General features: G+C 44.4%; 2 protein-coding genes across 2 annotated transcripts in view; one reads left to right on the plus strand and one right to left on the minus strand.

Annotated features, from left to right (window-relative positions):
• LOC117667920 (uncharacterized) overlaps nt 1–7433 on the plus strand; it is a 43211-nt gene extending 35778 nt beyond the window's left edge. The window contains exon 6 of the transcript XR_015732713.1: nt 7073–7433. The gene's annotated coding sequence lies outside the window, so the exon portion shown is untranslated. The remainder of the gene's footprint in view (nt 1–7072) is intronic.
• On the minus strand, nt 7032–18913 carry LOC117667921 (16 kDa beta-galactoside-binding lectin-like). The gene is made up of 4 exons (XM_034421536.2): nt 18858–18913; nt 14225–14304; nt 9978–10149; nt 7032–7257 (listed from the first exon to the last, which is right to left on the minus strand). Exons 2-4 carry the CDS (start codon nt 14299–14301, stop codon nt 7108–7110), a joined length of 399 nt encoding a protein of 132 aa, XP_034277427.2. The 5' UTR covers nt 14302–14304; nt 18858–18913; the 3' UTR covers nt 7032–7107.
• Between the last annotated feature and the right edge of the window lie 8719 nt (nt 18914–27632).

A 27632-nucleotide genomic window follows, 5' to 3' on the forward strand; every position in this document is an offset into this window, starting at 1 on the left:
CGCAATGAGAAGGTGATTCCCGGATTTTGCAAGTGGGATGCTGGATATTCTCGGGGTTACGATCTGAGGATGTATATTCATTTTTATGCAAATGCAGGCAGCTGCATTGTGTGAACAGCATTTTAAGTACTGATAGAATTATTCTATTCCAGTTTATTGTGGTCGTATAGATAATAAGCATACTAAATGTTAGATAGGTTGTTTTACAGCTGTAGTTCAACACTAACATTTATAAGTGAGACCCAGGATAAGTAACAGTAACAGTTGGAAGGTACCTTAGAGGTCATCTAGTCTAACCCCCCTGGCTCATGCAGGAGACCTATACTAGGGATTCGAACCGCCGACCTTTCTGATCGACAAGCTCAGTGTCTTAACCACTGAGCCTCATAGGGAGCTACCAATACACATGATTATATAATGGATCACATAATTAATATATCATTAATTAAATTAATATTATGTACAATGTACATTATTTCTCCTTTTCTCTAATACAACGTGTAATAGCATTAGAGCTAAAAAAGTTCAGAAGCTGAGAATCCTACAGAATTTATTTTATATTTCAGCTCATGAGAAGACTTTAAATCTTCCTCCCTTTTTGGTTTATTGATTGACTGATTGATGAGCCCCTTTACAGAGTTGGACAGCACAATTCATTTAACAACTTTCTTGCTTTGCAACAGAAATTTTGAACTCAATTGTAGTCATAAATCAAGGAGCATCTCTACTTGAGCAACTCACTGGGTGGTTTTGGTCCTCCAATCTCTATCCATAATTTCACCCGTTTGCTTTTATGGGAATAAAATAAAGGAAATGGCAGTGTAATCACACTGAACTGTTAGGAAAGGGGAAGAAAATATACATCTGAGAAAGGAAGATTATCTCCCAGCTTAATATATTGTACCCAATTAATTGTTAAAATAAAGGAGTGTTTTGTTTGAGAGATTTTACTTCTGCAGGAAAGGCAAGCTATAAAAGCAATTAATCAAATTAGATCCTCCAGAGATGGCTAATGGTCAGAGGTAATAAATGTTTTACTTTAAACCATCCAGAGAACACACTTTGCATATTCTTCTGTATTAATATTTCTAAGACATAGTTATATTCTCTGCCTTTTTTGCAGATTTGATCATTTGGGGGGAAAGCTTTTTGATTGATCACAGTTCTAAAATCTTCCCAGTAGATGGCAGTCTCTTATGATTAAATTATACAAATAAAGGTAAAGGTTCATTAATGCTGAATTTGGCTTTTATGAGAAATAAAAGTTTGCCCGCAAATTGGAAGGTTTTGCATCCAATTTACTTAATGAAAATCAAGACAATCATCTAATGGCTTCATAGACCAACTTCCTAACCTCTAAGCTACACAGGTATCCATCAGATCCGTATTTGGCTATAAAATCAATAGGAACCATTTTGTACATAAAAAAAGCATCAAAAATGGATAAATACAGCCCCCTGTGTACCACTTTGATCTCTGAGGGCTGGGAAAATAAGGAGCAGTAGTAAGGATTTTTTTTTTTATTTATAATATATTTTAGCATACTGTTAATTAAAGTATTTCCAACATAGGACTAATAAACACAGTTACATTCTTGCACATTTTTACCCTTGGCCAAGTCCTAGTTTCTAGAAGCAACAGCAATAGCAATGGCACTTAGACTTATATACCGCTTCACAGTGCTTTACTACCCTCTCTAAGCGGCTTTACAGAGTCAGCATTTTGTCCCCAACAATCTGGGTCCTCGTTTTACCAACCTCAGAAGGATGGAAGGGTGAGTCAACCTTGAGCCTGGTGAGATTCGAACTGCCAAATTGCTGGCAGGAGGCAGCAGAAGTAGCCTGCAATACTGCACTCTAACCATTGCACCGCCACAGCTCTAAGAGTTAGCAAAGTTTATGTCTACGTGCCTTAGCTTGTATCCTTCTAATAGCGTCTTTCTAACTTTTATAGCTTTTTTGTTGCCATTGGTCTTATTACACTCATCTTGGCTGCAACTTTCTGCCTTGGCTATTCCTTTAACAAACTTCCCTAATTCCAACCTGAGACCTTCAATTTTTCAAATATTGCAAAGTCCATCCCACATGGTCTTCAGTGGACCCTGTAGCCAGCGAAGGCCTATGGGCTTGTGACAGTTTTCAGGCCTCCCAGGACCTCTCCCCAGCCCAGCACCGTTGCACAATTGCTTAACAATCGCTTTGCTCAATGACGGAGATTCTGGCTCCAGTTGTGATGGTAAATTGAGGATATCTGTAACAAGAGTGTCAGTGGCTATAAGTTCTATGACTTATATAACAAAACAAAATATTTAGAATTTATTGGACTTCGTTTGGTATATATAAAAAAGGATTGTCAGCAGTAGCATTTTATTGGAGATGTAATTATTATTATTATTATTATTATTATTATTATTATTATTATTATTATTATTATTATTATTATTATTATTATTTATTGAATTTCTATACCACCCTTCTCCCGAAGGACTCAGGGCGGTGAACAGAATAAGATTTCATATACATATAATATTTTTTTTTTTATAAACAGTAAATAATAAATTGAGTCAACTTAGTGTATCTGCTAAGACCTTGGCATAGAATTTAGATGTTTATGCTAGCCCTGCTTGTTGAAACAGAAAGGTCTTCAGGGCAGGTCGGAAAGTGTGAAGATCTTTCAAGCACCTGTTTTTACAATGTCCTATACTTGCTAGATTTGTGGGGAAAGTGGTGGATTATATAAATTTGACTGAGTGACAAAAGATTAAAAAAAGATAGTTTGGTCTAGTGGTTAAGGTACCAGGCTAGGAAGCAGGAGACTGTGAGTTCAAGTCCCACCTTAGCCATCAAAATCAACTGGGTGACTTTGGGCCAGTCACTTTTTCTCAGTCCAGTCCACCTCACAGGGTTGTTGTTGTAGTAGTAGGGAAAATAGGAGGAGGAAGATATGTAAAACCTATTCACTGCCTGAAGTTGTTTCTACAAATAATAAAGGAAGGATACAAATAAAGAAATAACATTTTCAGTTTTCTCTTGAGCTATATGTGTGGTGCATGGGATTTGACAGCTGGTTAAGGTAAATGAATTGTGTGCACCCTTACTATGGCCAAAAGACTGATTTTGCAATATCGAAAAAATATATGATCCTATTAACTTGATGGATCGAAGACTTGATTGCACCTGCTTCTTATGAGTGCATTGACAATAGATGTAGACCTTGTATAGATAAATGTATGACATATGGAACTCATTTATATAAAACACAATAAGTTATAGATATGATATGTTTATAGTTCTGCTAACTGTTGGCTGCCTGCAATTTGGCAGTTCAAATCTCACCAGGCTGAAGGTTGACTAAGCCTTCCACCCTTCTGAAGTCAGTAAAATGAGGATCCAGATTGTTGGGGGAAATATACTGACTATAAACTGCTTAGAGAGGGCTGTCAAGCACTGTAAAGCGGTATATAAGTCTTAAGTACTATTGCTATTGCTATATACCAGTGATGGCTAACCTTTTTGCCATCGCGTGCCAAAAGCTGGGGGAGTGTGGGGTGGTCATACGCGTGTGTGCCCAAACCCATAATTCTATGCGCCGTGCCCCCCACGCATGCACGCACGACCTCCCCCCCCCATGCTCCCCTTGCTTTTGGCATGTGATGGCCCAGTAGGCCTGTTTTTTGCCCTCCCCAGGTTCCAGAGGCTTTCTAGGAGCCTGGGGAGGGTGAAAACAGCCTCCCCCCCGGAGGCCCTCTGGAGGCCAGAAAAAAGCCCATTTGCCAACTTCTGGTGGGCCCAGAAGGCCCAAAAATCAGCTGGCCAGCATATGCATGCGTGCTGGAGCTGAGCTAGGGCAACGGTCATGTGCCCACGAATATGCTATAGGTTTGCCATCGTGGCTATATACAGTGTTTCCCCCAAAATAGGACATGTCCTGAAAATAAGGCCAAGCCTGATTTTTGGGGTGGGCATAAATATAGGCCCTCCCCTGAAAATAAGCCCTAGTGACGGGTGGGCGTGGCCAGCACAGGAGGCAGCCCTTCCCTGGTCACCACCTGGAGTTTCAGCCCCTTAATTGCTGCCCGCTGAGCCAGCGAGGGCTGTGCAACTCGGCCCTGATCTCCAGAGCACCTCCCCAGCTGCCGGCCTCCTCCCTCTTTTCCTGCCACTTTCTTTACTTGGGATCGCAGCACAGACACACATCCCCAAAATGCTTCATCCGAAGTTTTCAGCCTTGCCATCCTGGAAGGACCGTCTGTGCTGTGATCCCAGAGAAAGAACAGTGTGTGTGTATGTGAGAGAGAGAGAGAGAGAGAGAGAGAAAGAGAGAGATCCTATCCAACCTCAGAGAGTTATCCAGGGCTGGCAGCAACGTTCTCTCCGTCCGTCCGTCCCTCCCTCTCTCTACACACACACCCTCCCCAACCTCTCAAAGCAGCCACATCCCTTCACTAACCTGCTTTCCAGCTCCGTTCTTCACCGGTAAAAACAGTACTGTGGGACTACGGTAAAAACACCTTCCAACTTCGCGAGCCTTTTTTTTTCTTCATCAGAAGTTGGAAGGTCTGGGTTTTTTTTTGTTGTTTTTTTTTTACCGTAGTCCAACAGACTATGGGCAGGGGAGAATGGAGTTGGAAAGCAGGTTAGTAAAGGGATGTGGCTGCCCTGGGGGGGGGAAGGGGGAGGGTTTGGCATGGGTGGCCTGGCTGAAGGGCCTTCAGGTAAGCCGATGCGGGGCCTTGGGGCAGCTCCGCAGGCCCTGCCTTGCTTTGTCCTCCATCCCCCCCCGCCTTGCTTCGTTCTTCTTTGCAACATGCAGCCTCTCACAGTAAGGAGAATTGCAGGCAATTCTCGTTACTGTGAGAGGCTGCACTTTGCTTATGGGCAGTGTGCAGCGTTGCATCTTCTGTAACATTGACAGGCAGGCCAGGGATGTGTGGGGAGGGGGCCAGCCGATAAGAGCCCGGAAGGCAGAACCAGGGGTAAAGGCAGTAGTGGGATTCAAGTAATTTAACAACCGGTTCTCTGCCCTAATGATTTCTTCCAACAACCAGTTTGCCAGAAAGTTAAACAACCGGTTCTCCCGAAGTGGTGCGAACTGGCTGAATCCCACCGCTGGGTAAAGGGCTCCTGGCCTCCGTGAACGGGCGTGCTGCGGGAGCCTCGGGCCAGGGAGGCAGCGACCGAAAGCGGCGAGGCTCAGGATGGGTTCAGCTCGCTGCTGTGCGCCTCTTGGCCAGTTTATCTCAAGGGTGGGGAGGCTGTGTGATCGGAGCACTTGGAGAGGGGCGGGCGAGCTAGGGGAAGTGCCGCACTGGGCCTTTAAGCGGGGCGGGCCTTCGGGGAGGAGGAGGAAGCTGCCACTCTGCCCGCCAAGGACAGCCTCCTGGCTCAGAAGCGGAGGGTGGGGAGGGCCTGGTTTCCAGTGACCGGGAAAGGCTCACTCTCAGGAAACTGTGGCCACCCCGGCCAGCTGCGCGATGCAGGCTCAGCCGCCCCTGCACAGTGGGTACTTCCACAGCCACCGCCCTCACTGCCTGGCATCTCATCTACCCTATCTTCCTGGTTCCCTTCCACTGTTTCTCTTGCTGCTTTTGCAGCCTCAATCAGCTGCAAAAGCAGCCGTGATTCTTGCCGTCTCTTCCCTCACTGGGCACGGCAGGGCTTCTTGCCCCTCGCTTCTACTCCTCCCCACCCCACCTGCCACCCATGGCTTAATTAGTGGGCATGGCTTGGTGGTAAGGTGACTTGGTGGGCGTGGCCAAGTCAATGTCACTTCTTTGCCTTTTTTTAACCTACAAAACACAACACAACACAACTGGCTCACCCATAATGTAAAAGCAGCTGTGCTAGACCCAAAATGGCCCCGCAACAAGCAAGAACCTCACACAGCCACAAAAAGCCCAAAAAACCAACTTTCACACTTTACACACACAAAATTCCACATACAGCTTTGTGAGATTTTGTGTGTTTGTGTAGTTAGAGTGAAACACTACAGAAACACACTAAATCTCAGAAAGCTGCACAAATATTATTTTATTTTTATTTATTTTTATTTTTATATAAAAGCAGCTAAATTTAAAACTTCCTAAACTTTAAATGGCTAGGTCTAAAAAAAGAACAACTAAAAAAAACCCAATTAACTATTTTTTTAAAGCTCTCAAAGGGGAAAAAAACTTACCCAATAGAACAGGGGTCTCCAACCTTGGCAACTTTAAGACTTGTGGACTTCAACTCCCAGAATTCTTCAGCCAGCTTTGCTGGGAGTTGAAGTCCACAAGTCTTAAAGTTGCAGATAGAGCTGCTCACCGATGAGCTTGATTGCAGGCAGGGAGATTCAGTTGCTTGCTGATGCAATGGATTGCGTTACGACCCGCAGCTAAGGTAAGGGAGAAATTTTTTTTTTCTTTTACATGATTCTGGCGATCCAAGCTGATTAGCAGGCAACTCAGCTGGGATTGTCAGAGCTTGGCTGGTCAGAGCCATTTAAAAGAGAAAAAAGCCTCTGATGAACGCGCGGCTCAGCTGGGCATGGGGGATGTTCCCCAAATTGCCCTCCGCCATCACTACCTACTCGCCCTAGCCGGTCCGAACCGGGAGCATTTCACCCCTGTGCCACCCCAAATTGGGCCCCAAAATAATAAGACACCCCCCCCCCGAAAATAAGGCCAAGCCCTTATTTCAGGGTTCAAAAAAATATAAGACAGGGTTTTATTTTCGGGGAAACACAGTGTATATATATATATATACATGCACACATACTTACATACATACATATACATAAATATGTATACACACACACACACATATAGGTATATATTAGAAATATAGACCTGAATATTGGAATTATATAAGTATATTTAGAGTAATAAATTTACTATTATGATACATTTTTTGTTCTTTTCTGTTGTATTTTTTCCCACTTTTTAAAAGCTTTTTCTTTTTGACAATGTATACATTTTTACGATAATTATATTAATGTGCTATTTCTTTTATATTATTATTTTAAAAGGAATAAAAAAGAAACTGAGACAGAAGTCAGATGACTTATTTATTCGCCCTTTCTGTATCTTATTCAGGAAATCTACAGGGTGGAAGTTATGACTATGTTTCATCAACACTTGGTACACTTGAAAGACAGAAGGGTCATGTCTCCATCAACAGAGAAGAATTGGGCAGAATTCAGGCCAAGACGATTGGGGAAGCTGATTTCCTGTCCATCGATCTTCACCTTTATCTCCCCAGATTGGTAGCAGAGGCACATCTGTTAAGAACAGGCCAACGAGTTAATTCCTTCATGAGCTACAGGAAGTGAAAAATCCAGATTCTTCCTCCACCACTCCATATATTTGAAATATATACATAGTTTTGCCTATGGATGACTAAATACATAGTCACCATTGCTCCAGTTATGGGAATAAATATATAGATATTCCTTGATTTACAACAGTTCATTTAATGACCATTCTAAGTTACGACGACACTGGAAAAAGTGACTTACAATTGCTTTTCACACTTATGACTAGTGGTGTTATTCAATTTTTTAAACAACCGGTTCTGTGGACCTGGCTTAGTTGGGGGTGTGGCTTGGTGGTCATGTGACCGGGTGGGCCTGGCTATGTGTATAGGGACTACTCAGAGGGCTGAAAAAAGTCATTTTTGACCGGTCCTCGCACTTATGACCATCCTCACATTTATGCCCGTTGCGGCATTCTTAACAACCGTGTCAGTCATTTCACCACTACTTCTCTTCACCATGGTGACAAGATAGGACGCAAAACGTAAAATGTGAGGACAGTCGTAAGTTCAAGGACTGGCCAAAAGTCCGAGGACCGGTCAAAAATAACTTTTTCAGCCCTCTGAGTAGTCCATATGCACATAGGGACTACCCAGAGGGCTGAAAAAAGTCATTTCTGACAGGTCCTCACACTTTTGACCGGTCATTTATGCCCATTGCAGCATTCTTAATTAAATTAATTAAATAAAAATGACCTGCTGGAGCAGTCCGAGGCAGGCGTTCGGGCCGGCTGCAGGGCAAGGTGATACAACCGGGGTAGGTAGGCTGCTGCTGCCCAGGTGGGAGGCGGGCACAGGCCTACAGGGCTGGCTGCAGGGTGAAGCGATCGGATGGGGTAGGTCAGGGGTCTGCAACTTTAAACACTCAATCTTAAACACATGTAAACACTTAAACACAACCTTAAACCTGGGTGGGCATTACCAACTCCATATCACTTACTCCCACCCAGGTTTTGTGGCTCCCAGTATTTTCTTTTAAACAGGTATCTCTGTGTGTCTCTTTCATCTCTCTCATCTCTTTCTTTCTCCCCTTCATCTCTTTCTCCCCCCCACTTTCTCTTCTTCATTTCTTTTTCTCTCCATCTCTTTCTCCTTCCCCCTTTCTCCCCTTCATCTGTTTCGCCCCCTTCTCTCCTTCACCTCTCTTTCTCCCCCCCCTTTCTCTCCTTCATTTCTCTTTCTCCTCTCCCGTCTGGGCAGTGGCAGCAGTGAACCTACCACACCATCGGGTCACCCCTCGGCTTGGAGGCGGCACCTTAAGCCTGCGCCCCACTGCGCATGCGCCTGCCCGGCTCTTGTTGCTCCTACTGAGCTTCGCAATGGGGCAGACAGCGCCCTTCCTCCTCCTGGAGGCCATTACGATGCGGAGCTTCGGCTGCAGCCTGGGCAGCCAGTGTTCCAGGGCGGAGAAAACTTGCGCGTCTCTCCCAGCGACTGGATGGGCTAGGGCAGGGGTGGGCAATTGTGGCTGTTTTACAACCTGTGGATTCAACTCCCAGAATTCCTGAGACAGCTGTCTCAGGAATTCTGGGAGTTGAAGTCCACAGGTTGTAAAAGAGTCACAATTGCCCACCCCTGGCTAGGGTAGGCTGGCGCCGTGCGGTGGGAGGCGGGGTCAGGTGAGAGGCAGGCGAACCAGCAATTTAATTAATGGTTCGGTGTGCTGCAAGGCCAATAAATTACAAAAAAACACCAAACTGTTTGTTAAATTGCTGGCTCGCTTGCCCCGCTCCGCCCACCACTATTTATTGCCAATTGGTGTGGAGGGACGGGGCAAGGGGCAGGGCGAGCCAACAATTTAACAAACGGTTCGGCCGAACCGCCTAGAACCAGCAGAATCCCATCACTGCTTATGACCATTGCAGCTTCCCCACAGTCACGTGATCAAAATTCAGACGTTTGGCAACTGATTCATATTTATGACGATTGCAGTGTAATGGGGTGATGTGAACCCTTTTTGGGACCTTCTGGCAAGCAAAGTCAATGGGGAAGTCAGATCCACTTAACAACCGTTTTAGTAACTTAATACCTGCAATGATTCACTTAACAACTGTGGCAAGAAAGATCATAAATGGGTCTCACTTAACAACAGAAGTGTTGGCCTCCATTTTGATCGTAAGTCAAGGACTACCTGTACTTGCCGTTTAGGAATTATCTATCCTTCCCAGATTCAAGGAGGCTATAATGCAGCACTCAGATTCTATGGAGAAGCCCAGATTAAATAAATGGGACATAACTCTAATGGATAAAAAGAACCAATCGAATTGCATGACTAAAAGGGCAATATGAACAGCCGCGGTGGTTCAGTGGTTAGAATGCAGTATTGCAGGCTGACTCTGCCCACTGCCAGGAGTTCAATCCTGCCCGGCTCAAGGTTGACTCAGCCTTCCATCCTTCCGAGATTGGGAAAATGAGGACCCAGATTATTGGGGGACAATAGGCTGACTCTGTAAACCGCTTAGAGAGGGCTGTGAAGTGGTATATAAATCTAATTGCTATTGCTATTGCTATTCAACTTCACTTTAATCTAAGCAGTGGATACAACCTAAGAGTCCTCACTACCTTGGGAGGAAAAAAAAAAGTGATTGAGAAAAGGTAACTCTTTTAACACCCAGCCATGTTTTTTTTTTTAAAGAGATCCCACATCTTTTGAACTGACACTTCAGTGCCTTAAATGTTCTTCCTGACCTTGATTTCAGCTCCTTCCTGGAACGGGAATATCGATGGCCGTACCTCCGCACCCCACTGGCCATTCGATTTGGAATTACACACCACCTTCTTGACGTCTCCATGGGCTTGAAAGCGAATGCTCAAGTGAATGGCCAGATTTGAATCATCACGACCTAAGTTGATGACAAAACTAAGAGAGGGAAGGGCGACACATTGAACACACGTTGCGTAAGCCAATTTCAAACATTGCAGTCCCATTTTTCAGTGGTTTGGCAGCAAGGCTGGGCTGGTGCTTGGGCTGGTGTTCAGACTGGACTTTGTCCATCACAAGGTTGGATTCATTCTTTCCCTGTTTCTTGCCTTTCCCATTCATGTAGGCAGGGGTGGGATTCAGAAATTTTAGCAACCGGTTCTCTGCCTGGTTGCTGGGTGGGCGTGGCCTACTCGGCCTGTACCACGGGGTGGGTGGTGTTTTTGCCCCCCCCCCAGACTCTGGAAGCTTTTCTCGAGCCTCTGGGAGGGCGAAAACGGCCTCCCCAGGTCTCTGGAGACTCTCCAGAGGCCGGAAACGGGCCCGTTTTCAGACTTCCAATAGGCCCGTTTTTCACCCTCCCCATACTCCAAAGGCTTTCCTTGAGCCTCCGGAAGAGCGAAAATGGCCTCCCTGGGCTCTGGAGGCCAGAAACAGACTTCAAACTTCCGGTAGGCCCATTTTTCACCCTCCCCAGGCTCTGAAGACTTTTCTCTAGCCTTCAGGAGGGCAAAAATGTCCTCCCTGGGCTCCGGAAGCGCTCTGAAGGGCGGAAATGGGCCCGTTTCTGGACTTCCAGAACTTCCGGTAGGCCCATTTTTCGCCCTCCAAGAGTCTCCACATGGGCTGAGGCTGTTTTGCATCCAAAACAGGCTGCATGGAGACTCCTGGGAGGGGCAGGGAGTGGTGGGCGGGGTCAGCCAATCCTTGCAACTCCCAGTTTGGCGAACCAGATTAAAATTAACATCCGGTTCGCCCGAACCAGTATGAACTGGCTGAATTCCACCCCTGCGTGGAGATAAGGCAAGCCTTGGGGTTGACTCCTGGAGGAACTGGTCTACCAGTGCCTGCTTTTCCTTCTAGGAAGTGTTCTCTTCTCACCAGGTCCATTGTGGTTCCCTGATGGAGGCCCTGCATGTCTTCCTTCCTGCATTCTCTCACTTAACCCGGATATAATCCCCTTAATTTTCTTTTCATTTTCTTCTGAAACATCATAATTTCATTGCAGCAGACCCTAGTATACCTCAAGCGTTTTACCACCATGATGGCAGTAGATTCAGCAGGACTTTGGTTAACAAACCTTCGAAACATCAAGCCTACATTACATCCACTTCTTCTTAATTGCAAAACCAAAGGAAAATACTGGGACTAAATCTCTTGCCTAAAATGGGGGGGGGGGGGAATGCCCATTGGGCATGCTGAATAGAGTTTTTAGACAGGGTCTAGAATCATTGGTAAGGAAAGTTGGTTGACTTAATGGGCATTATTAAATACAATATTTTTTTTTAAAAAAGATAATAGCGCAACTTTAGAGCAACCCAGCACAAAATGGCTACTCAGGGCAGTGACCAGCTGCTGGTGGAGAAGGGATATTACAAGCCCTGGAGCTGTGGTGGAATGTAGTCCAGATTCCCAGGAGAAAGGGAGTGTATTCCAGAGGAATAAAAGACAGCAAAGTTTAATGTAGAAGAAAGAAAGTTAAGAAAGCACCTCCCTAGAAGTTCTCAGAGTATAGATTTAGTGCAGGGGTGTCAAACTCAAAGCCCGCGGGCCAGATTCGGCCCATGGGGTGCTTAAATCTGGCCCAGAGGGCCACCCTGGAAATAGCAAAGGACCAGCCCATGGTGCCTCTGGCAGCCAAAATGGGGCACAGGGGAAGCGCGCACGGCCCCCCTGTGACCTCTCTTCATCCTGGACAGCCTCTGCAGCACCCTGCTGGTCAAAACGGCTGGCAGAGTGCTGCAGGAGGCCATCTAGGCCGAAAACGGGGCACGCGGGGGTGCATATGCCCCCCCCCACATCCTGTTTTGGCCAGCAGGGTACTGCATGAGGCAATCCAGGCCAAAAATGGGGCGCAAGAGGGGCCATGTGCAGCCTCTTCCCCACTCCATTTTTGCCAGCAGGGTGCTGCAGGAGGCAGCCATCTCTTTCACCCCACCACACTCCACCCCGGCCGGCCCGCAGAGAACTACAATGCTGATCCAGCCCTCGAAGAAATCCAGTTTGACAGCCCTGGTTTAGTGTGTCTTTCTTAGTTTTTAGAGCCTGACAACAGCCAACTGATGCTGTAAATGAATCTCAGTCAGAAGGAAGCCCTACACACTATCCAACCTGAGGGGCTTAAAATGGCTCCTGTTGAAAAGCATCCATTTTGAATCAGAGCTAGAAAATTCAACTGGAGCAGGGGAAGTGGGAAGTACCTTTGCAGTGGTCTGGGGTTGGAAGAAGGACATCTTTTTCTGCATTTAGGAGATAGGGGGCATATTACTGATGGGCAGAGCAGAGTGTCTGGATCTGCCCTTAAAAAACGGGGCACAGAAGTTGGGCTGAACATAATGTAGAGTCTGAAGATTGTGAGTTGGCTATGTCTCGGTTGAAGGAGAAGAACCATCAATTTGAATGTGAGAGAAACTTACTATGGTGAAGAATGGTTTGTGGATGGGGAGGTTCAGCTTTAGCCATGAATATTGCTGCCCTTCATAATCAGGCAAGCTGAAAGTGAGGTTTGCTCCCAGGGAATCTCCCAACGGAAATTCTACACTGGAGTGTTAGGCTGATTATCCTATGTTAACAGGGGTCCCCAACCTCCCAGGCCTAGCTCCAGTCCATAGCCCACCAGGAACTGGGCCACACAAGCGAACGAAGCCCCATCTGCGTACATGCAGGATACAGACAATATACACAATCATGACCCCCCCCAAGTCCGCAGAAAAAAAATCCATGTAACGGTCCCTGGTGCCCCAAAGGTTAGGGGCCACTGAATGTGAAGACTTGTGGATTTCAATTCCCATTGATGCTGGCTGAATTCTGGGATATGAATTCCAAATTCTGAGAGTTGACAGCCATGCATCTTAAAATTATTCAGGTTGAGAAACACTATACTACTAGCAGTTTCCTAAGTCAACTTCAGACATTTCACCATGAATTGCAGTGGATGGGGCCAAAATTAAATTTAGGGGATAACTTCCTGCTGAAGATAGATCAGTGTTGTGGGTATTGTACAGTGGTGAAATTCATTTTTTTTTTACTACTGGTTCTGTGGGCGTGGCTTGGTAGGCGTGGTGTGGTGTGGCAGGGGAAGGATACTGCAAAATTTCCATTCCCACCCCACTCCAGGGGAAGGATACTGCAAAATCCCCATTCCCTCCCCACTCTGGGGCCAGCCAGAAATGGTATTTGCCGGTTCTCCGAGCTACTCAAGATTTCCACTACCAGTTCTCCAGAACCTGCTGAATTTCACCCCTGGTATTATAGTTTATTCACCAAATCACAGTACAGTATGTGAACTCAATCACATTTTCTCTCCTCCCCCCCCCGCCCCCCGTCCCCCCAATGTTTACAAGGATTTGCAAGACAAAAATGACTTTGGGGAAACCTTGGGATATTAAAAAAGGCTGCATTGTTGAAAACAGATTGAATGTGGCTCATTATCTATCTCCACACCAGCAAACCATGTTGCCTGTCATGGTGCTGGAATCCTGCTTCAGTCATTCCAAAGTCATTTCATATCAATTGTTGGTCATTTTAAGATATTCTGTTCACAAACGGAATTTCTTAAGCTCACTGCCAATGAAAACACTGCATTAATAATATTTATATGAGCAACAGAAGTGGGAAAGGAAGACTTTTAAATTTACCCAAAGCCAGAAAGGACTTAATGCAGGGCTGAAATCCAGCAGGTTCTGACAGGTTCTGGAGAACCGGTAGTGGAAATTTTGAGCAGTTCAGAGAACCAGTAGCAGAAATTTTGAGTAGTTTGTAGAACCAGCAAATATCACCTCTGGCTGGCTGCAGAGTAGGGTGGGAATGGGGATTTTGCAGTATCCTACCCCTGGAGTGGAGTGGGAATGGAGATTTTGCAGTATCCTTCCCCTGCCATGCCCACCAAGCTACGCCCACCAAGCCATACCACACCCACCAAGCCACACCCACAGAACCAGTAGTAAAAAAAATTAATTTCATCACTGACTTAATGTCATTTCAGACCTGCCTAAAGCCAATTAATCATACAAACCTCTTGGCCCCTTGATGGATTTTCCCTTTCAGTTTGATGCAGTCACCAGGTTTCACCGACAAATCAAAGACTCTCATGATCTGAAAGAGAAACGAACAAGTGTGTGTGTTGTGATGTCCATGGCTTTTAGGACCAAAACACTTAATCCCTACAAATTCAATAGGAAACATCTTCCACTATGAATGCTCTACCAAGAAATCCCCTGGATGTCTTCAGGTGTGTTGGGACCTCTCCACCCAGAACTTGTTGCAAAAAATGTCAAGGAATGTGAGTATTGGTAGATCTGGTAAACATCATGATGTCAAAATCATGTTGTCAGGGTTCCTACAGATGCCCTAATGAAATCATGAATCTCAAGCCAAGTTTCAGAAGAAATCCAGATATTTATTAGGAGCTTCATGTCGGCACGTTCCCAAATGAAGCCAGCTCTGACCCTACGTAATTTATTGAATAGAATAGAATAGAATTTTTTATTGGCCAAGTGTGATTGGACACAGAAGGAATTTGTCTTGTTCCTTGTGTGTCCTATGCTCCAATCATGACCCTGTTTCCCCCTTCCCCCCAGGGTGTGTCATCAATCACATTCGCCAATGAAGCAATTTTGCAGGTTGTAGCGGTCATTCCCATCGCTGCTGTAAGTAAGACTGGGATACAGCCTTGAGAGAGATAAGCATAGAATGTGCATCTGTCTTTGGCTGCTGTGCCATTTTGCCGGTTTCCCACCTCCCCTCCCTTGCTTATGACAACTCGAGAGCAGGCCAGGCGGTGGTGAAATCTAAAATTTGTTACTACCAGTTCTATGGGTGTGGCTTGGTGGTGGTGGTGGGTAATATGACTGAGTGGGCGTGGTCAACTTTTTTTTTACTTTTAAAACCATTTTTTCTACAACCTCTTCAGCTGAAGAGGTTGTAAAAAAAATGCTTTAAAAAGCCTCTGATGATCCCAGCTGACTTGCCTGATCGGCAGAGGCTTTTTCTTTTCTTTTAAGCCTCTGAAGTTTGCAGCTGACTTTCCTGATCAGCAGAGGCTTTTTTTTTCTTTTTTTTTAGCCTCTGACGATCCTAGCTGAGTTGTCTGATCGGCAGAGGCTTTTTTTCTTTTAAAAACATTTTTTTCTACAACCTTTTTGTCCGAAGAAGTTGTAGAAAAAATGCTTTTAAAAGCTTCTGACAATCCCAGCTGAGCCGCATGATCATCAGAGACTTTTTTTTTTACTTTTAAAAGCATTTTTTCAGCGAAAGAAGTTGTAGAAAAAACGCTTTTAAAAAAAAGCCTCTGGTGATTGCGCAGCTGGGCATGGGGGCATGGGGGGGCAGGGATTTTTGCTACCAGTTCTCCGAACCACCCACCACCATTGCTACCGGTTCGGGCGATCCAGTCCGAACCAGGAGCATTTCACCCCTGAGGCCAGGGATGCTTTGCGAGTTGACACATGTCATATGTATCATGGTGCAATGTCCCTTATCTCATCCCCAGATCCTTAGGATCTGAAGGGCGTTGATGAAAGTGAAAGGCCCGTGTAAACTTTCAAACCAATTTCAGATTTTTCACTATGTTACTGAAATACCTGAATCCCACCTATTCAACAATTCATAGCTTAGTATATAGTGTGTGAAGCCAGATTACATCCGGATTCTGTACATCTATATAATGTACCGTACTGTATACTAGTATTGTACTGAAACCTGTACTAGGATAATGTGTGAAGTATGTTCTGTACAGGTAGTCCTTGACTTACAACAGTTAGTTTGGTGACTGAATTTACAACGGCACTGAAAAAATGACTTATGACTGTTTTTCACACAACCATTGCAGCATCCCCATGGCCATGAGATCAAAATTTGGACTATTGGCAACTGACTCATATTTATGATGGTTGCAGTATCTGGGGTTCGTGTGATCACTTTTTTTGACCTCCTGACAAGCAAAGTCAATGGGGAAGCCAGATTCACTTTGCAACTGTGTTACTAGCGTAACAACTGCAGTGGTTTACTTAACAACTGTGGCAAGGAAGATTGTAAAATGGGGCACAACTCAACTGTCTTGCTTAGCAGCAAAAATGTTGGGTTCACTTGTGGTCGTTAATCGAGGACTACCTCTAATACTAAGCATGTTTTGTTACCCATGATTTTCTGAAAACCTTATAATTAACTGAATTCATGCAACAAGCAGTAAACCCAACCAAGGAAATCTAATCGTTGTGAATGTGTGAATTGGGTTAATTTGAAATTTGAGGAGTGAAATTTGCCTGGCTTAGGTAAGATTCCAACTTCTATTTGGACTTTGCAATGAACCTTATCTCCAAATGGTCTTTGTAATAAACCTTATCTCCAAATGGTTAATCAGTAAAGAACCATCAATTTGCTTGACGGCCTTTGACACTACGCATCATCAGCAAGGTTTCTCACACAATAGACTTTGTTTCGAGAAATGCTTAGCTCATCTTGGTCTTTGAAGTTATAGTTGTAGCCTGAAATTCAGAGCTACACCTCAAGGTCAAGTTTGTTAATCTATGCCAATACAGCCTTGTGCAACCACTACTAGACAAAAGAACTACTAAGTCTGAAAATTCTAGAATCTCTTACATGTCACGCAAAGTACGTTTGAGTGGGATTGTTAGATGATCATCTAACTCTTTGCTGTCATCTATTGTCCATTAAGAATTTTACAGTCCGGTTATGGGAATCCTAGGTAGAGCCACATCTTTTAGAAGTTTAAATATCTATCTTCAGATATAGTTGCCCTTCGCATGAACAATCTGTCATTCCAACTAGGAGGCAGATGCCAGGCAAGAGTTAATGACCTAGAAAAACGTCATTGGTCTGAGGGAATGCATCTTACATGCAAAAGTAAATTTGGGCTGGGTTAGGTCAGATATTTTGCCCTGAGGGAAATGAGACCATTAGCACTGCAATCATCCCAAATATTATAATATCCAAGGCTGGCTGGTTGAGTCGCCTACTGATTCAATTATTCCAACAATGAATGAATACTTTGCTGTCCTCTCATGACAGACCCCTCTGTCAACTGCAAGAAAGTCTGGCTTTGCAGATCAAGAATGGTGATTCCTAGCTTTTTGGTAAAACATCAGCTTTTGTGCTGAACAGATATTCTAAAAACCCTTATCTGAACAGACTTGTCTAGGCATTTCAGGAAAAATCAAAACCACCATTCATGTATTGTAATTTTTATAGAGGAACTCATTCATTTTACCCATCGTGCAACAACACCCAGACAGAACTTTAACATAAAAGGTAAAGGTAAAGGTTCCCCTCGCACATATGTGCTAGTCATTCCCAACTCTAGGGGACGGTGCTCCTCTCCATTTCAAAGCCGAAGAGCCAGCACTGTCCAAAGGCATCTCTGTGGTCATGTGGCCGGCATGACTAAAGGCCAAAGGTGCACGGAACCCTGTTACCTTCCCACCAAAGATGGTCCCTATTTTTCTACTTGCATTTTTACATGCTTCTGAACTGCTAGGTTGGCAGAAGCTGGGACAAGTAACAGGAGCTCACCCCATTATGCAACACTAGGGATTTGAACCGCTGAACTGCCGATCTTTCGATCGACAAGCTCAGCATCTTAGCCACTGAGCCACCACATCCCTTCATAACATCCCTTTGTATGTTAAGAACTTTAACATACAAAGTTCTTAATTTCTGATCCCAAGGACAGTATCACCAATATCATGATAATTTTTCATGGAAGCAGCTTGGACATGTAATCAAACATCCATGATTACCATATTCTTATTGGTCTTTATATAATTTCATATCTTATTTTAGATGGATTATTGATCACAATAAACATTGTAGGTAATACGGAGCTAGTAGGAAGTTTCATTCTTGCTCATAATGACCAACCAATCTATAGGCTTTAGTCATAACACAGTACAATGGATTCATATACAGACTGGACCAAAAGTCAGGTGCCATAGACAGAGTATTATATACATGTATTAAATATCACAATTGGTTACCTTTTTCTTCTAAATGCTTCCTAACTTATGCTTCCTAACTTGTGCTTCCTAACTCATCTGAAAATTCTCAAGTATTGTAACATGAAAAAAATACCAATAAAACATATTGTGATAGCCTATAGAAGCTGACATTTGGCTAACGACGTATATACTCCAAAAACAAACAGACTATATTATGGCATAGCAGGATCTGTGAATCTGGCTATTATGGTTCGTAAACCATGATTTTTGCCTTAGCATTGTGAACAAAGTACAAGCTAGTTAAAATCTGGTTTATCACATTATGCTTGGAGTGTCCTTGAAAATATACAAATGACTAAGAGTGTATCACTTACTTGTATTTTTCCAGTAGGAATTTTAGCTATTTAATAAGAATATTTTACTACCACATCATCCCAAAATAAAACATTATAGTTTAAAAAAATGAATTCTTAGAATGAACTGCAAAAAGTTATCATTTTCTATGCCCCAGAAATCTGAAGAATCACAAAACTTTGTCTCAAGAGCATCTGATCTCTAGGTCTCCCGGCATAATATCAACTGCATGCAATCTATCCTATCATTATACAAATATATTAAGGGAAGGGAAGCTTACTAAGTACTCAACGGTCTGCTATACCCAACAGCCTATCTGCCCAGTTAAAGACAACTTACTGATTGCTTGATGATTCAGTTCTAGGAAGAGTCCAGGAATGACCAAGGTGTGTCCCCTGTCTAAATTTTAAATAATGGCTTGAAGGGGCATTGCCATTTCCCCAGCCAATGAGATGTAAGTCCATAGACAATCAGGAGAAAATGGGCTGACCCTTGAAAAACTGAATTCATTCTACCATATGGCTTAATAGTTTATGTCATTTGCAGACAAGGTGTGGAAGAAGGAGTGGTGGAACCTGGATGGACTCAGCCTAGAGTCAATAAGTACCCATAAATGGACTGGATCCAACTGCTCTTGAATTCTGTTGGTTCTTATCTAATGCCAAGATATTAATGATTAGATTCTTGAGCATAGGCATGATTACTGATAAATCAGTTTAATTGGAATTTCATATATGCTCTGACTCCTGGTTTATTATGCCCGACATAAGGGCAGGTACAAGTCAAGTGTAGAACAAGGAAGAAAAGCCATTAAAAAAAAGAAGATATTTATTTATTTTTATTTATTTTATTAAATTTTTATACCACCCTTCTCCTACTGGACTCAGGGCGGTGAACAGCCAAGAATAAAAACATCACATACAAAATTTAAAATTTTTAAAAGAATTAAACAAATTTTGGCCCAATAAATTTAAAACTGCCCAAGTAAAATCAATTTACAATTAAAAATATCTAAAAATATCTAAAAATATCTAAGGGGGGGGGTGTTACGCCAGCTCAGCTTGATGAAATAAAAAAGTTTTAAGGGCACGGCAAAAAGCACGGAGATCTGGTAGCTTACATATCTCCGGGGGCAGGTCATTCCAGAGGGCAGGTGCTGCCATAGAGAAGGCCCTCACCTTGGGGGTCGCCAGCCGACATTGTCTGGCCGACGGCACCCTGAGGAGTCCCTCTGTGTGGGAGCGTACAGGCCAGTGGGAGGCTATCGGTGGCAGAAAGCGGTCGCGTAAGTACCCAGGCCCTAAGCCATAGAGCGCTTTAAAGGTGACCAACACCTTGAAGCGCACCCGGAAGACCACCGGAAGCCAATGCAGCTTGCGCAGGAGGGGTGTCACATGGGAGTGCCCCATCGCTCCCATAATCCCCTGCGCAGCGCATTCTGCACCAGTTGGAGCCTCTGGATGCTCCTCAAGGGGAGCCCCATGTAGAGAGCATTACAGTAGTCCAGGCGGGAAATGACGAGTGCCTGAGTGACTGTGCGTAAGGAGTCCCGATCCAGAAAGGGACGCAATTGGCGAATCAGGCGAACCTGATAAAAAGCCCCCCTGGCCACGGCCTTCATATGCTCTTCTAAAAACAGCCATGCGTCCAGGAGGACGCCCAAGTTGCGAGCCCTCTCCATGGGGGCCAGTAACTTGCCCCCAATAGCCAGCGATGGCACCAGCTGGCTATATTGGGACGCCGGAAGCCACAGCCACTCGGTCTTGGAGGGGTTGAGTCGGAGCCTGTTTCTCCCCATCCAGACCAGCAGGGCCTCTAGGCACCGAGACATCACTTCAAGGACATCATTGGGATGACCTGGGGTGTACAGCTGAGTATCATCAGCGTACTGATGGAACTCCAGTCCAAAACCACAGATGATCTCGCCCAGTGGCTTCACATAAATGTTGAATAGGAGGGGTGAGAGGACCAATCTCTGCGGCACCCCACAAGTAAGGCGCCTCAGGGTTGACCTCTGCCCCCCTGCCAACACTGACTGCGACAGGCCAGAGAGATAGGAGGAGAACCACCGTAAAACGGTGCCCCCCACCCCCAACCCCTCGAACCGGCGCAGCATGATACCATGGTCAATGGTATCAAAAGCCGCTGAGATATCTAACAGGACTAGGATAGAGGAACAACCCCTATCCCGAGCCCTCCAGAGATCATCCACCAATGCGACCAATGCCGTTTTCGTGCTGTGCCCAGGCCTCAAGCCGGACTGGAGCGGATCTAGATAGACAGCTTCATCCAGGTACCGCGGAAGCATGTTTTTCAGTGATATTTTTGAGCAGGAACTATAACTCATTGGATATTCTTATAACTATCTTTCTACAATGCACATACTTGTCCTTTATTTAAATCAGCGTTAATTCCGAGTTTGCACTGAAACTTAAACTAGGCATGCTGGCTTATTCTGTACAACATTCTAGGCCAGTGATGGCTAAGCTTTTTCGGACTAACTGCCCAAAAGTGTGTGTGCATGTATGTGAATGCATGCACAGGTGCCCGAACCCCCCAAATGCAATGCCCCCTGCACATGCGCCCCACCCCCATGCATGTGCCCCACCCCATGCAGGTGTGCGCAGCCCCCTGCATGAGCCCCCCGCATGCACACACGGCTCCCTGCATGTGCCCTGCCCCCACATGCACTCGTGTGCCCCCCCCCGCATGCATTCCGCCCCTGTACATGCACAACAGAGACCCAAAGACCAGCTGGCTGGCGGGAGGCGCAACCAGCTGGCTGGTGAGAGGTGGCCAAACTCCCAAAATGCAATGTGCGGGCTCCTCCCGTGCATGCAGCCCACCCCCTGTGCATGTGCCCTGCCCCCGTGCATGCACATACCACCGCACACGTCTTTACACCCTGCACATCTGCAGGCACCTCCTGCATGCACCCCGCCCCCCCACGAATGCCTGACAGAGACCCGAAGATCAGCTGGCCTGCGGGAGGTGTGCACGCATGCGCGGCGCAGCTGAATTGGGGCGACAGCTCGCGTCCCCACAGAGAGGACACTGTGTGCCACCTCTGGCATGCATGCCATAGATTCACCATCACAGTTCTAGGCTAAAATTAGGTTTGCTAATGGTTAGTACTTTAGGCCAACCTAGCTAGTGGCAAATCCTTCTGTATTCCCTGGCATTTATTCCCAAGATTATAGTCCTTAATGTGGAGCTTTTTTCTAAAAGCTTTTTCAACCAGGTGGATTTCCACCTATACTGGAACAACTGTTTCCTAACTTCCCAGCCAGCAAAGCAAATGATCATGTAAGCTCTCGGAGTTTGGGCCTCACCACATCTGGAGGGCTGCCTTACTGGGGGAAGAAGCTAAGGTCAATGGGATTTACTTTTGAAAGACAAGTAAGGATCGTAGTGTTATTCCACATTCATACGTTCACACTGAACCATGTTTTTGTTAACACACAGTTTTCTGGCTAAGTCAGAATTGTCTGGGTTCTGATACAGCCCTTAAACTGTAAATCCCAATTGATGCAAATGCTAATAGGGTTCAGCCAAACAATTAAACCGTGTGTTAGTTTATTAGATTGTAAGAATGAGAACCAAGTCTGTGGTTGCTACCATGACTCAAGACGGGTTTTTTGGGACTGCCTTTTCCAAATGTTTCTGTCTATTCTTTCCAGAGGTTGTATTCAGCAGGTTCTGACCAGTTCTGAAGAACAGGTAGCGGAAATTATGAGTAGTTCGGAGAACCAGTAAATACCACCTCTGACTGGCCCCGCCCCCATCAATTCTCTGCCTCCCAAGTCCCGGCTGATCGGGAGGAAATGGGGATTTTGCAGTATCCTTCCGCTGGAGTGGGGAGGGAATGGAGATTTTAGAGTATCCTTCCCCTGCTACGCCAACCAAGCCACGCCCACAGAACCGGTAGTAAAAATTTTTGAATCCCACCACTGATTCTATCTGAAAGATTCTACTGTTGACCTCACCCCGTTCCTAAGAGGTCTGTAAGGGGCGTGCATAAGTGCACCAGCATGCCTACCATCCCTGTCCTAATATTCCTTTTCACTCTTACTCTTTTCATGTATTCAACTTATGTTTATACTTTTACCTGTTATATATGCTTGACAATAAAATAAAATAAATAAATAAAAATAAACTGGGAGTGGGGATCGTATGGAGCACGGGTGATATATAGTCATAATAACATTCCTTTCTCAAGAGTTCAAGTCTGAACTCTTTGAGGGGTTCAGGTTTTATAAAAAGGGGATTTTGATGGGATTATATTCTGTAGAAGTCAGGGGGGAGGGTTAGGGGGGGTTTGGGGGGGTTAGGGTGGGGAGTATGGGGTGGGTTGGGGGGAAAAATGGGGTGAAAATGTAATTGTAAAACTTTTGCAATAAAAAAAAAAAGAGTTCAAGTCTCTGCCCAACACCCACAAGTCCATCACTTGGTCCAATCAAACATCTTTCTAACTGGAGATGCCTCCCAGCTCCAGTCTTCCAGGTGCAGGGCAAGTTGTCCTTGACTTCTTGAGAAAGGAATGTTATTATGATTACCGTTGTTTCCCCGACAATAAGACCCTGTCTTATATTTTTTTAAACCCCAAAATAAGTGCTTGGTCTTATTTTCGGGGAGATCTTATTATTTTGGGGCGCGTGGAGCAAGATGGGACTCCTCTTGCCGTCTTACCGGATTTCCAGCTTTGCGTTTAAATATTTTTGGGGAGGGCTTATTTTGGGAGGGAGGCTTATTTTAGCACATGCACTCAAAAGCCCGATTGGATTTATTATCAGGGGATGTCTTATTTTCGGGGAAACAGGGTATATATCACCTTGGCTCCATACAATCCCTCCTCCCAGTTTCCCACAGTAGTAAACGTGGCAAGTCTGAAGGCCTAATACAAAAGATGGCTTCCAGGCCTGACAACCCCTTTGTGGGCTTTTAGAAAGAAGTGAAAACATAGCTGTGCTAGAAGGCCTTTGGGGATTAACCGCAACCAAGAGTGCCAAATTCTATCAAATGAATTCTAGCTGGTGGCTTCTTTTACTATTCAATTTAGTAGCCAATGAGACTGGAGCTCTTATTTTAATTATTACATTGCTTTTGTGTTGCGTTTTATATGAGAGCTGCTAAAAAAAAAACGGTAGGCAAATCTCATAAATAAAGCGCAGGCAGTCCTCGATTTACGATCACATTTGGGACCAGAATTTTTAAGTGCTAAGCAAGGTGGTTGGTTGTTCAGTGAGTTGAGCCCTGTTTTACGGTCTTTTTCTTTTTTTTGTCATGGTTGATAAATGAACCGTGTGGTCATTAAATGAGTCTGGATTCCTAAGCTGATTTTGTTCGTTGGAAGCCAGTTGGAAAGGTCGCAAATGGCCATGCTGTGACCCCCCAGAACACTGCAACCATTGTAAATACATGCCGGTTACCAAGCACCCAGGTTTTGATCAGAGGATGATGGGGATGCTGCAATGGTCATAAGGACTGATCCACTTTTTCAGAACTTCAAAAGTTCATTGAACAAATGGTTGTAAGTTGAGGATTACCTGTACTAGACTCAAAACTGCAGGTTTTCAATTTCAGTAAGCATGTACTGAATTCAATTCAATTCAAATCTTTATTGTCAGTGCACAACATATATATAATGAGATTGGTTGAGCTCCCTCAGTGCACACACACACACACCCCAACACAATACAACTCACAGTGAAGACAGAAAATCCCTAACCCAGGGGTGGGCAATTGTGGCCCTTTTACAACCTGTGGACTTCAACTCCCAGAATTCCTGAGACAGCCAAGCTGGCTCAGGAATTCTGGGAGTTGAAGTCCACAGGTTGTAAAAGGGCCACAGTTGCCCACCCCTGCCCTAACCCAATAAATCATATTAACAAAACACCTAGTTCTATTATACCAGCGTGAACATGTTATACATTGCGCCGGCCCTGCATTCCATCATTCTATGTAGTTATGATGTTTTTTCTCATTCAGGAGTCTGACAGCCCACGGATAAAAACTGTTCTTCAGCCTGTTTGTGCAGCTGGCTATGCTTCTATATCTCCTTCCCAATGGTAGGAGGGTAAAGAAGTGATGACCAGGGTGAGAATTTTTATAATAAGGAATATTAGCCATGTAAGCATTTATTCACACTGACGATTATAAGGCATGATGGATATGTGAGACTTGAAGGATTAAGGATGAACCATTACAGCATCCCCATGGCCACGTGATCAATATTCAGATGTTTGGCAATTGACTCATATTTATGACAGTTGCAATGTCCCGGAGTCACATGATCACTTTTTGCCACCTTCTGACATGCAAAGTTAATGAGGAAGTCAGATTCACTTAACAACTGTGTTACTAACTGAACAACGGCAATGATTCACTTAACAATTGTGGAAAGAAAGGTCATAAAATGGGGCAAAATTCACTGAACAATTGTCTCACTTAGCAACAGAAATGTTGGGCTCAGTTATGGTCATAAGGCAAGGATTACTTGTACTGTGATGGTCTACAGTTTAGACCAGGGGTGGGCAACTGTGGCCCTTTTACAACCTGTGGACTTCAACTCCCAGAATTCCTGAACTAGCTTGGCTGGCTCAGGAATTCTGGGAGTTGAAGTCCACAGGTTGTAAAAGGGCCACAGTTGCCCACCCCTGGCTTAGACTAAAACCAAACTTTTTTTTGAGGGGGGGGGCGATAGTGGGGAGTGAACTCCAAAAAGCAGTAAGAGCAGGATAAATATTTAATGTAATTTAGTTTAAAAAAAATTACAATTCAACAGGAATTTTTGGAGACCCCTTGAGGAATTCCCCAACTCTTTCAGGGATTCCATGCAACCCCAAAGAGATAAATCCATTGTGATTCCCAATATATGATTCTGTTTATGGTTGTTGTTATTTTACTCCGGTCCAAGAAAGTGTGCCTTTTGGTGCAGTTTCTGGAGTTACACCAGCAGGAGGTACAATTGAGCATCCATAGATTTCCCAGAGGCAGTTTTGATTGGCGCCAAAGGGAACAAAATATCTGTCTTTCCAGAGATCCATCACTATATTTCTTATGATTATGTCAACCTGATGGTGCAATTACATTCCCTGCATTAACAAACTATATTAACAAAAGTTGAGCCAGACACTGATCAGGTGTTTTAAGGTCTTTAAAAAAAATAATAATGATCCTCATTCTGCATTTGTAAATTCTGTGCTCTCAAACTGACATTCCCCCGGGACAGCAATTTCCTTTGACACCTGCAGTAATGACAATATAATGACTGAAATGAAGAACCTGGTGCTTAAAACAATCCCTGGGGCCTCCAGCGCGTTTCAAAGTTGCCAGGGGCGGCTGATTGCTTTGTTCTTTTCCAACTTTCTTTTCTTCTCCTTGAGAAAGTTGAGACACTTATAATCATAATAATTAAGTGGTTGCTTCTTTGATTCTTCATATTCCCCCTTCTAAAGGTATACGGAGTTCTTAATAAGCTGTGAGGAGGTAGTGACACAAAGCCTTAAGGGAATATGGCTGAAATTAAAATAAATAATGGCAAAAGGCCAAACATTTCACACTGCATAACAGATAAATTGCCTTGTCTTCCTTGCTACCCAGATGGCACAGTATCAGCAATTGGATGAAATACAATACACATTTAGGCCTGCCTAGAGCAGCTGCTTTGCAGGCTAACGTTAAGAAATGACTTATCAAATGAATTTATTGCATATACTTCGTTGGTGGATGCCACCTGCTTCAATGAAATGCACAGTCAGCTAGGCACACAGAACCATATACAAGTGAGACTTGGAGTCAATGGATCTCATTTAAAAGACTTTGGATGCAACAGACCAAACCATTTTGCATCCCTTTGTAATAATAAGAGGCCTGCTGCATCCAAAGTAGTGAATACCACTTTATAATTCCTTGGTAAGGCCACACTTGAAATACTGAATCCGGTTTTGGTCGCCACGATGTAAAAAAGATGTGGAGACTCTAGAAAGAGTGTAAAGAAGAGCAACAAAGATGATTAAGGGACTGGAGGCTAAAACATATGAAGAACGGTTGCAGGAACTGGGTATGTCTAGTTTCATGAAAAGAAGGACTAGGGGAGACATGATAGCAGTGTTCCAATATCTCAGGGGCTGCCACAAAGAAGAGGGAGTCAAGCTATTCTCCAAAGCATCTGAGGACAGGACAAGAAGCAATGGGCGGAAACCAGAGGTTTCAGCAGGTTCTGACCAGTTCTGGAGAACTGTAGTGGAAATTTTGAGTAGTTCGGAGAACCGGTAGTAAAAATTCTGACTGGCCCCACCCACATCTATTCTCTGCCTCCCAAGTCCCAGCTGATCAGGAGGAAATGGGGATTTTGCAATATCCTTCCCCCGGAGTGGGGTGGGAATGGAGATTTTATAGTATCCTTCCCCTGCCATGCCCATCAAGCCATGCCATGCCCACAGAACCAGTAGTAAAAAATTTTTGAAACCCACCACTGGTGGAAACTAATCAAGGAGAGAAGCAACCTAGAACTAAGATAACATTTCTGACAGAACAATTAATCAGTGGAATAACTTGCCTTCGGAAGCTATAAATGCTCCAACACTGGAAGTTTCTAAGAAGAAATTGGATAACCATTTGTCTGAAGTGATGTAGGGTTTCCTGTCTAAGCAGGGGGAATTTAACCTGAATACTGAGGTTTTAGTTTAGAAAAAAACAACTCAATACATTAACATCTTTTGTCTTTAAAAGAAAAACACAGTAACAGAGCTTTCAATGGTACAAACAACTTTTTATTGAAAGGTAAAAGTTTGCCTTTGCCATGCTTTTGAACTTGGCAAAGTTAAAAGAGTCAAGGCTTCTGTGTTATAGGTGTGGTGTATGTAAGATAACGCAGCGAACCGTAGACTTTTAGAGACAAGCTATGAACAGTTTTGATTCAGGCTTTGCAGGTAACTTTCAGGACGGGCTTATGAGCAGGCGGGGAAAAACCAAGTTACTGATCAGGAGGGTAATTCGGCTAACCAATAACTGGGACTCCTCCTCACAACCTTATTGAATAACACAAGAGCCAAGCTGGGCACATGGAGAGACAGTGGGGGAAGAAGAGTCATTATTTCACCACCTCTTCCC

This window comes from Pantherophis guttatus, chromosome 2 (genome assembly GCF_059756535.1).
Source record: "Pantherophis guttatus breed Tessera chromosome 2, ASM5975653v1, whole genome shotgun sequence".
NCBI classification, from domain to species: Eukaryota; Metazoa; Chordata; class Lepidosauria; order Squamata; family Colubridae; genus Pantherophis; species Pantherophis guttatus.

Excerpts from the sequence above, each read along its gene's own strand:
- LOC117667921 (XM_034421536.2), bottom strand. The coding sequence starts at position 14,301 with ATGAGAGTCTTTGATTTGTCGGTGAAACCTGGTGACTGCATCAAACTG. Across the intron at positions 10,150-14,224 it reads ATCCATCAAGGGGCCAAGAG|TTTTGTCATCAACTTAGGTC; the intron begins GTTTGTATGATT and ends TCCCTCTCTTAG. Across the intron at positions 7,258-9,977 it reads AGGAAGGAGCTGAAATCAAG|ATGTGCCTCTGCTACCAATC; the intron begins GTCAGGAAGAAC and ends TGTTCTTAACAG.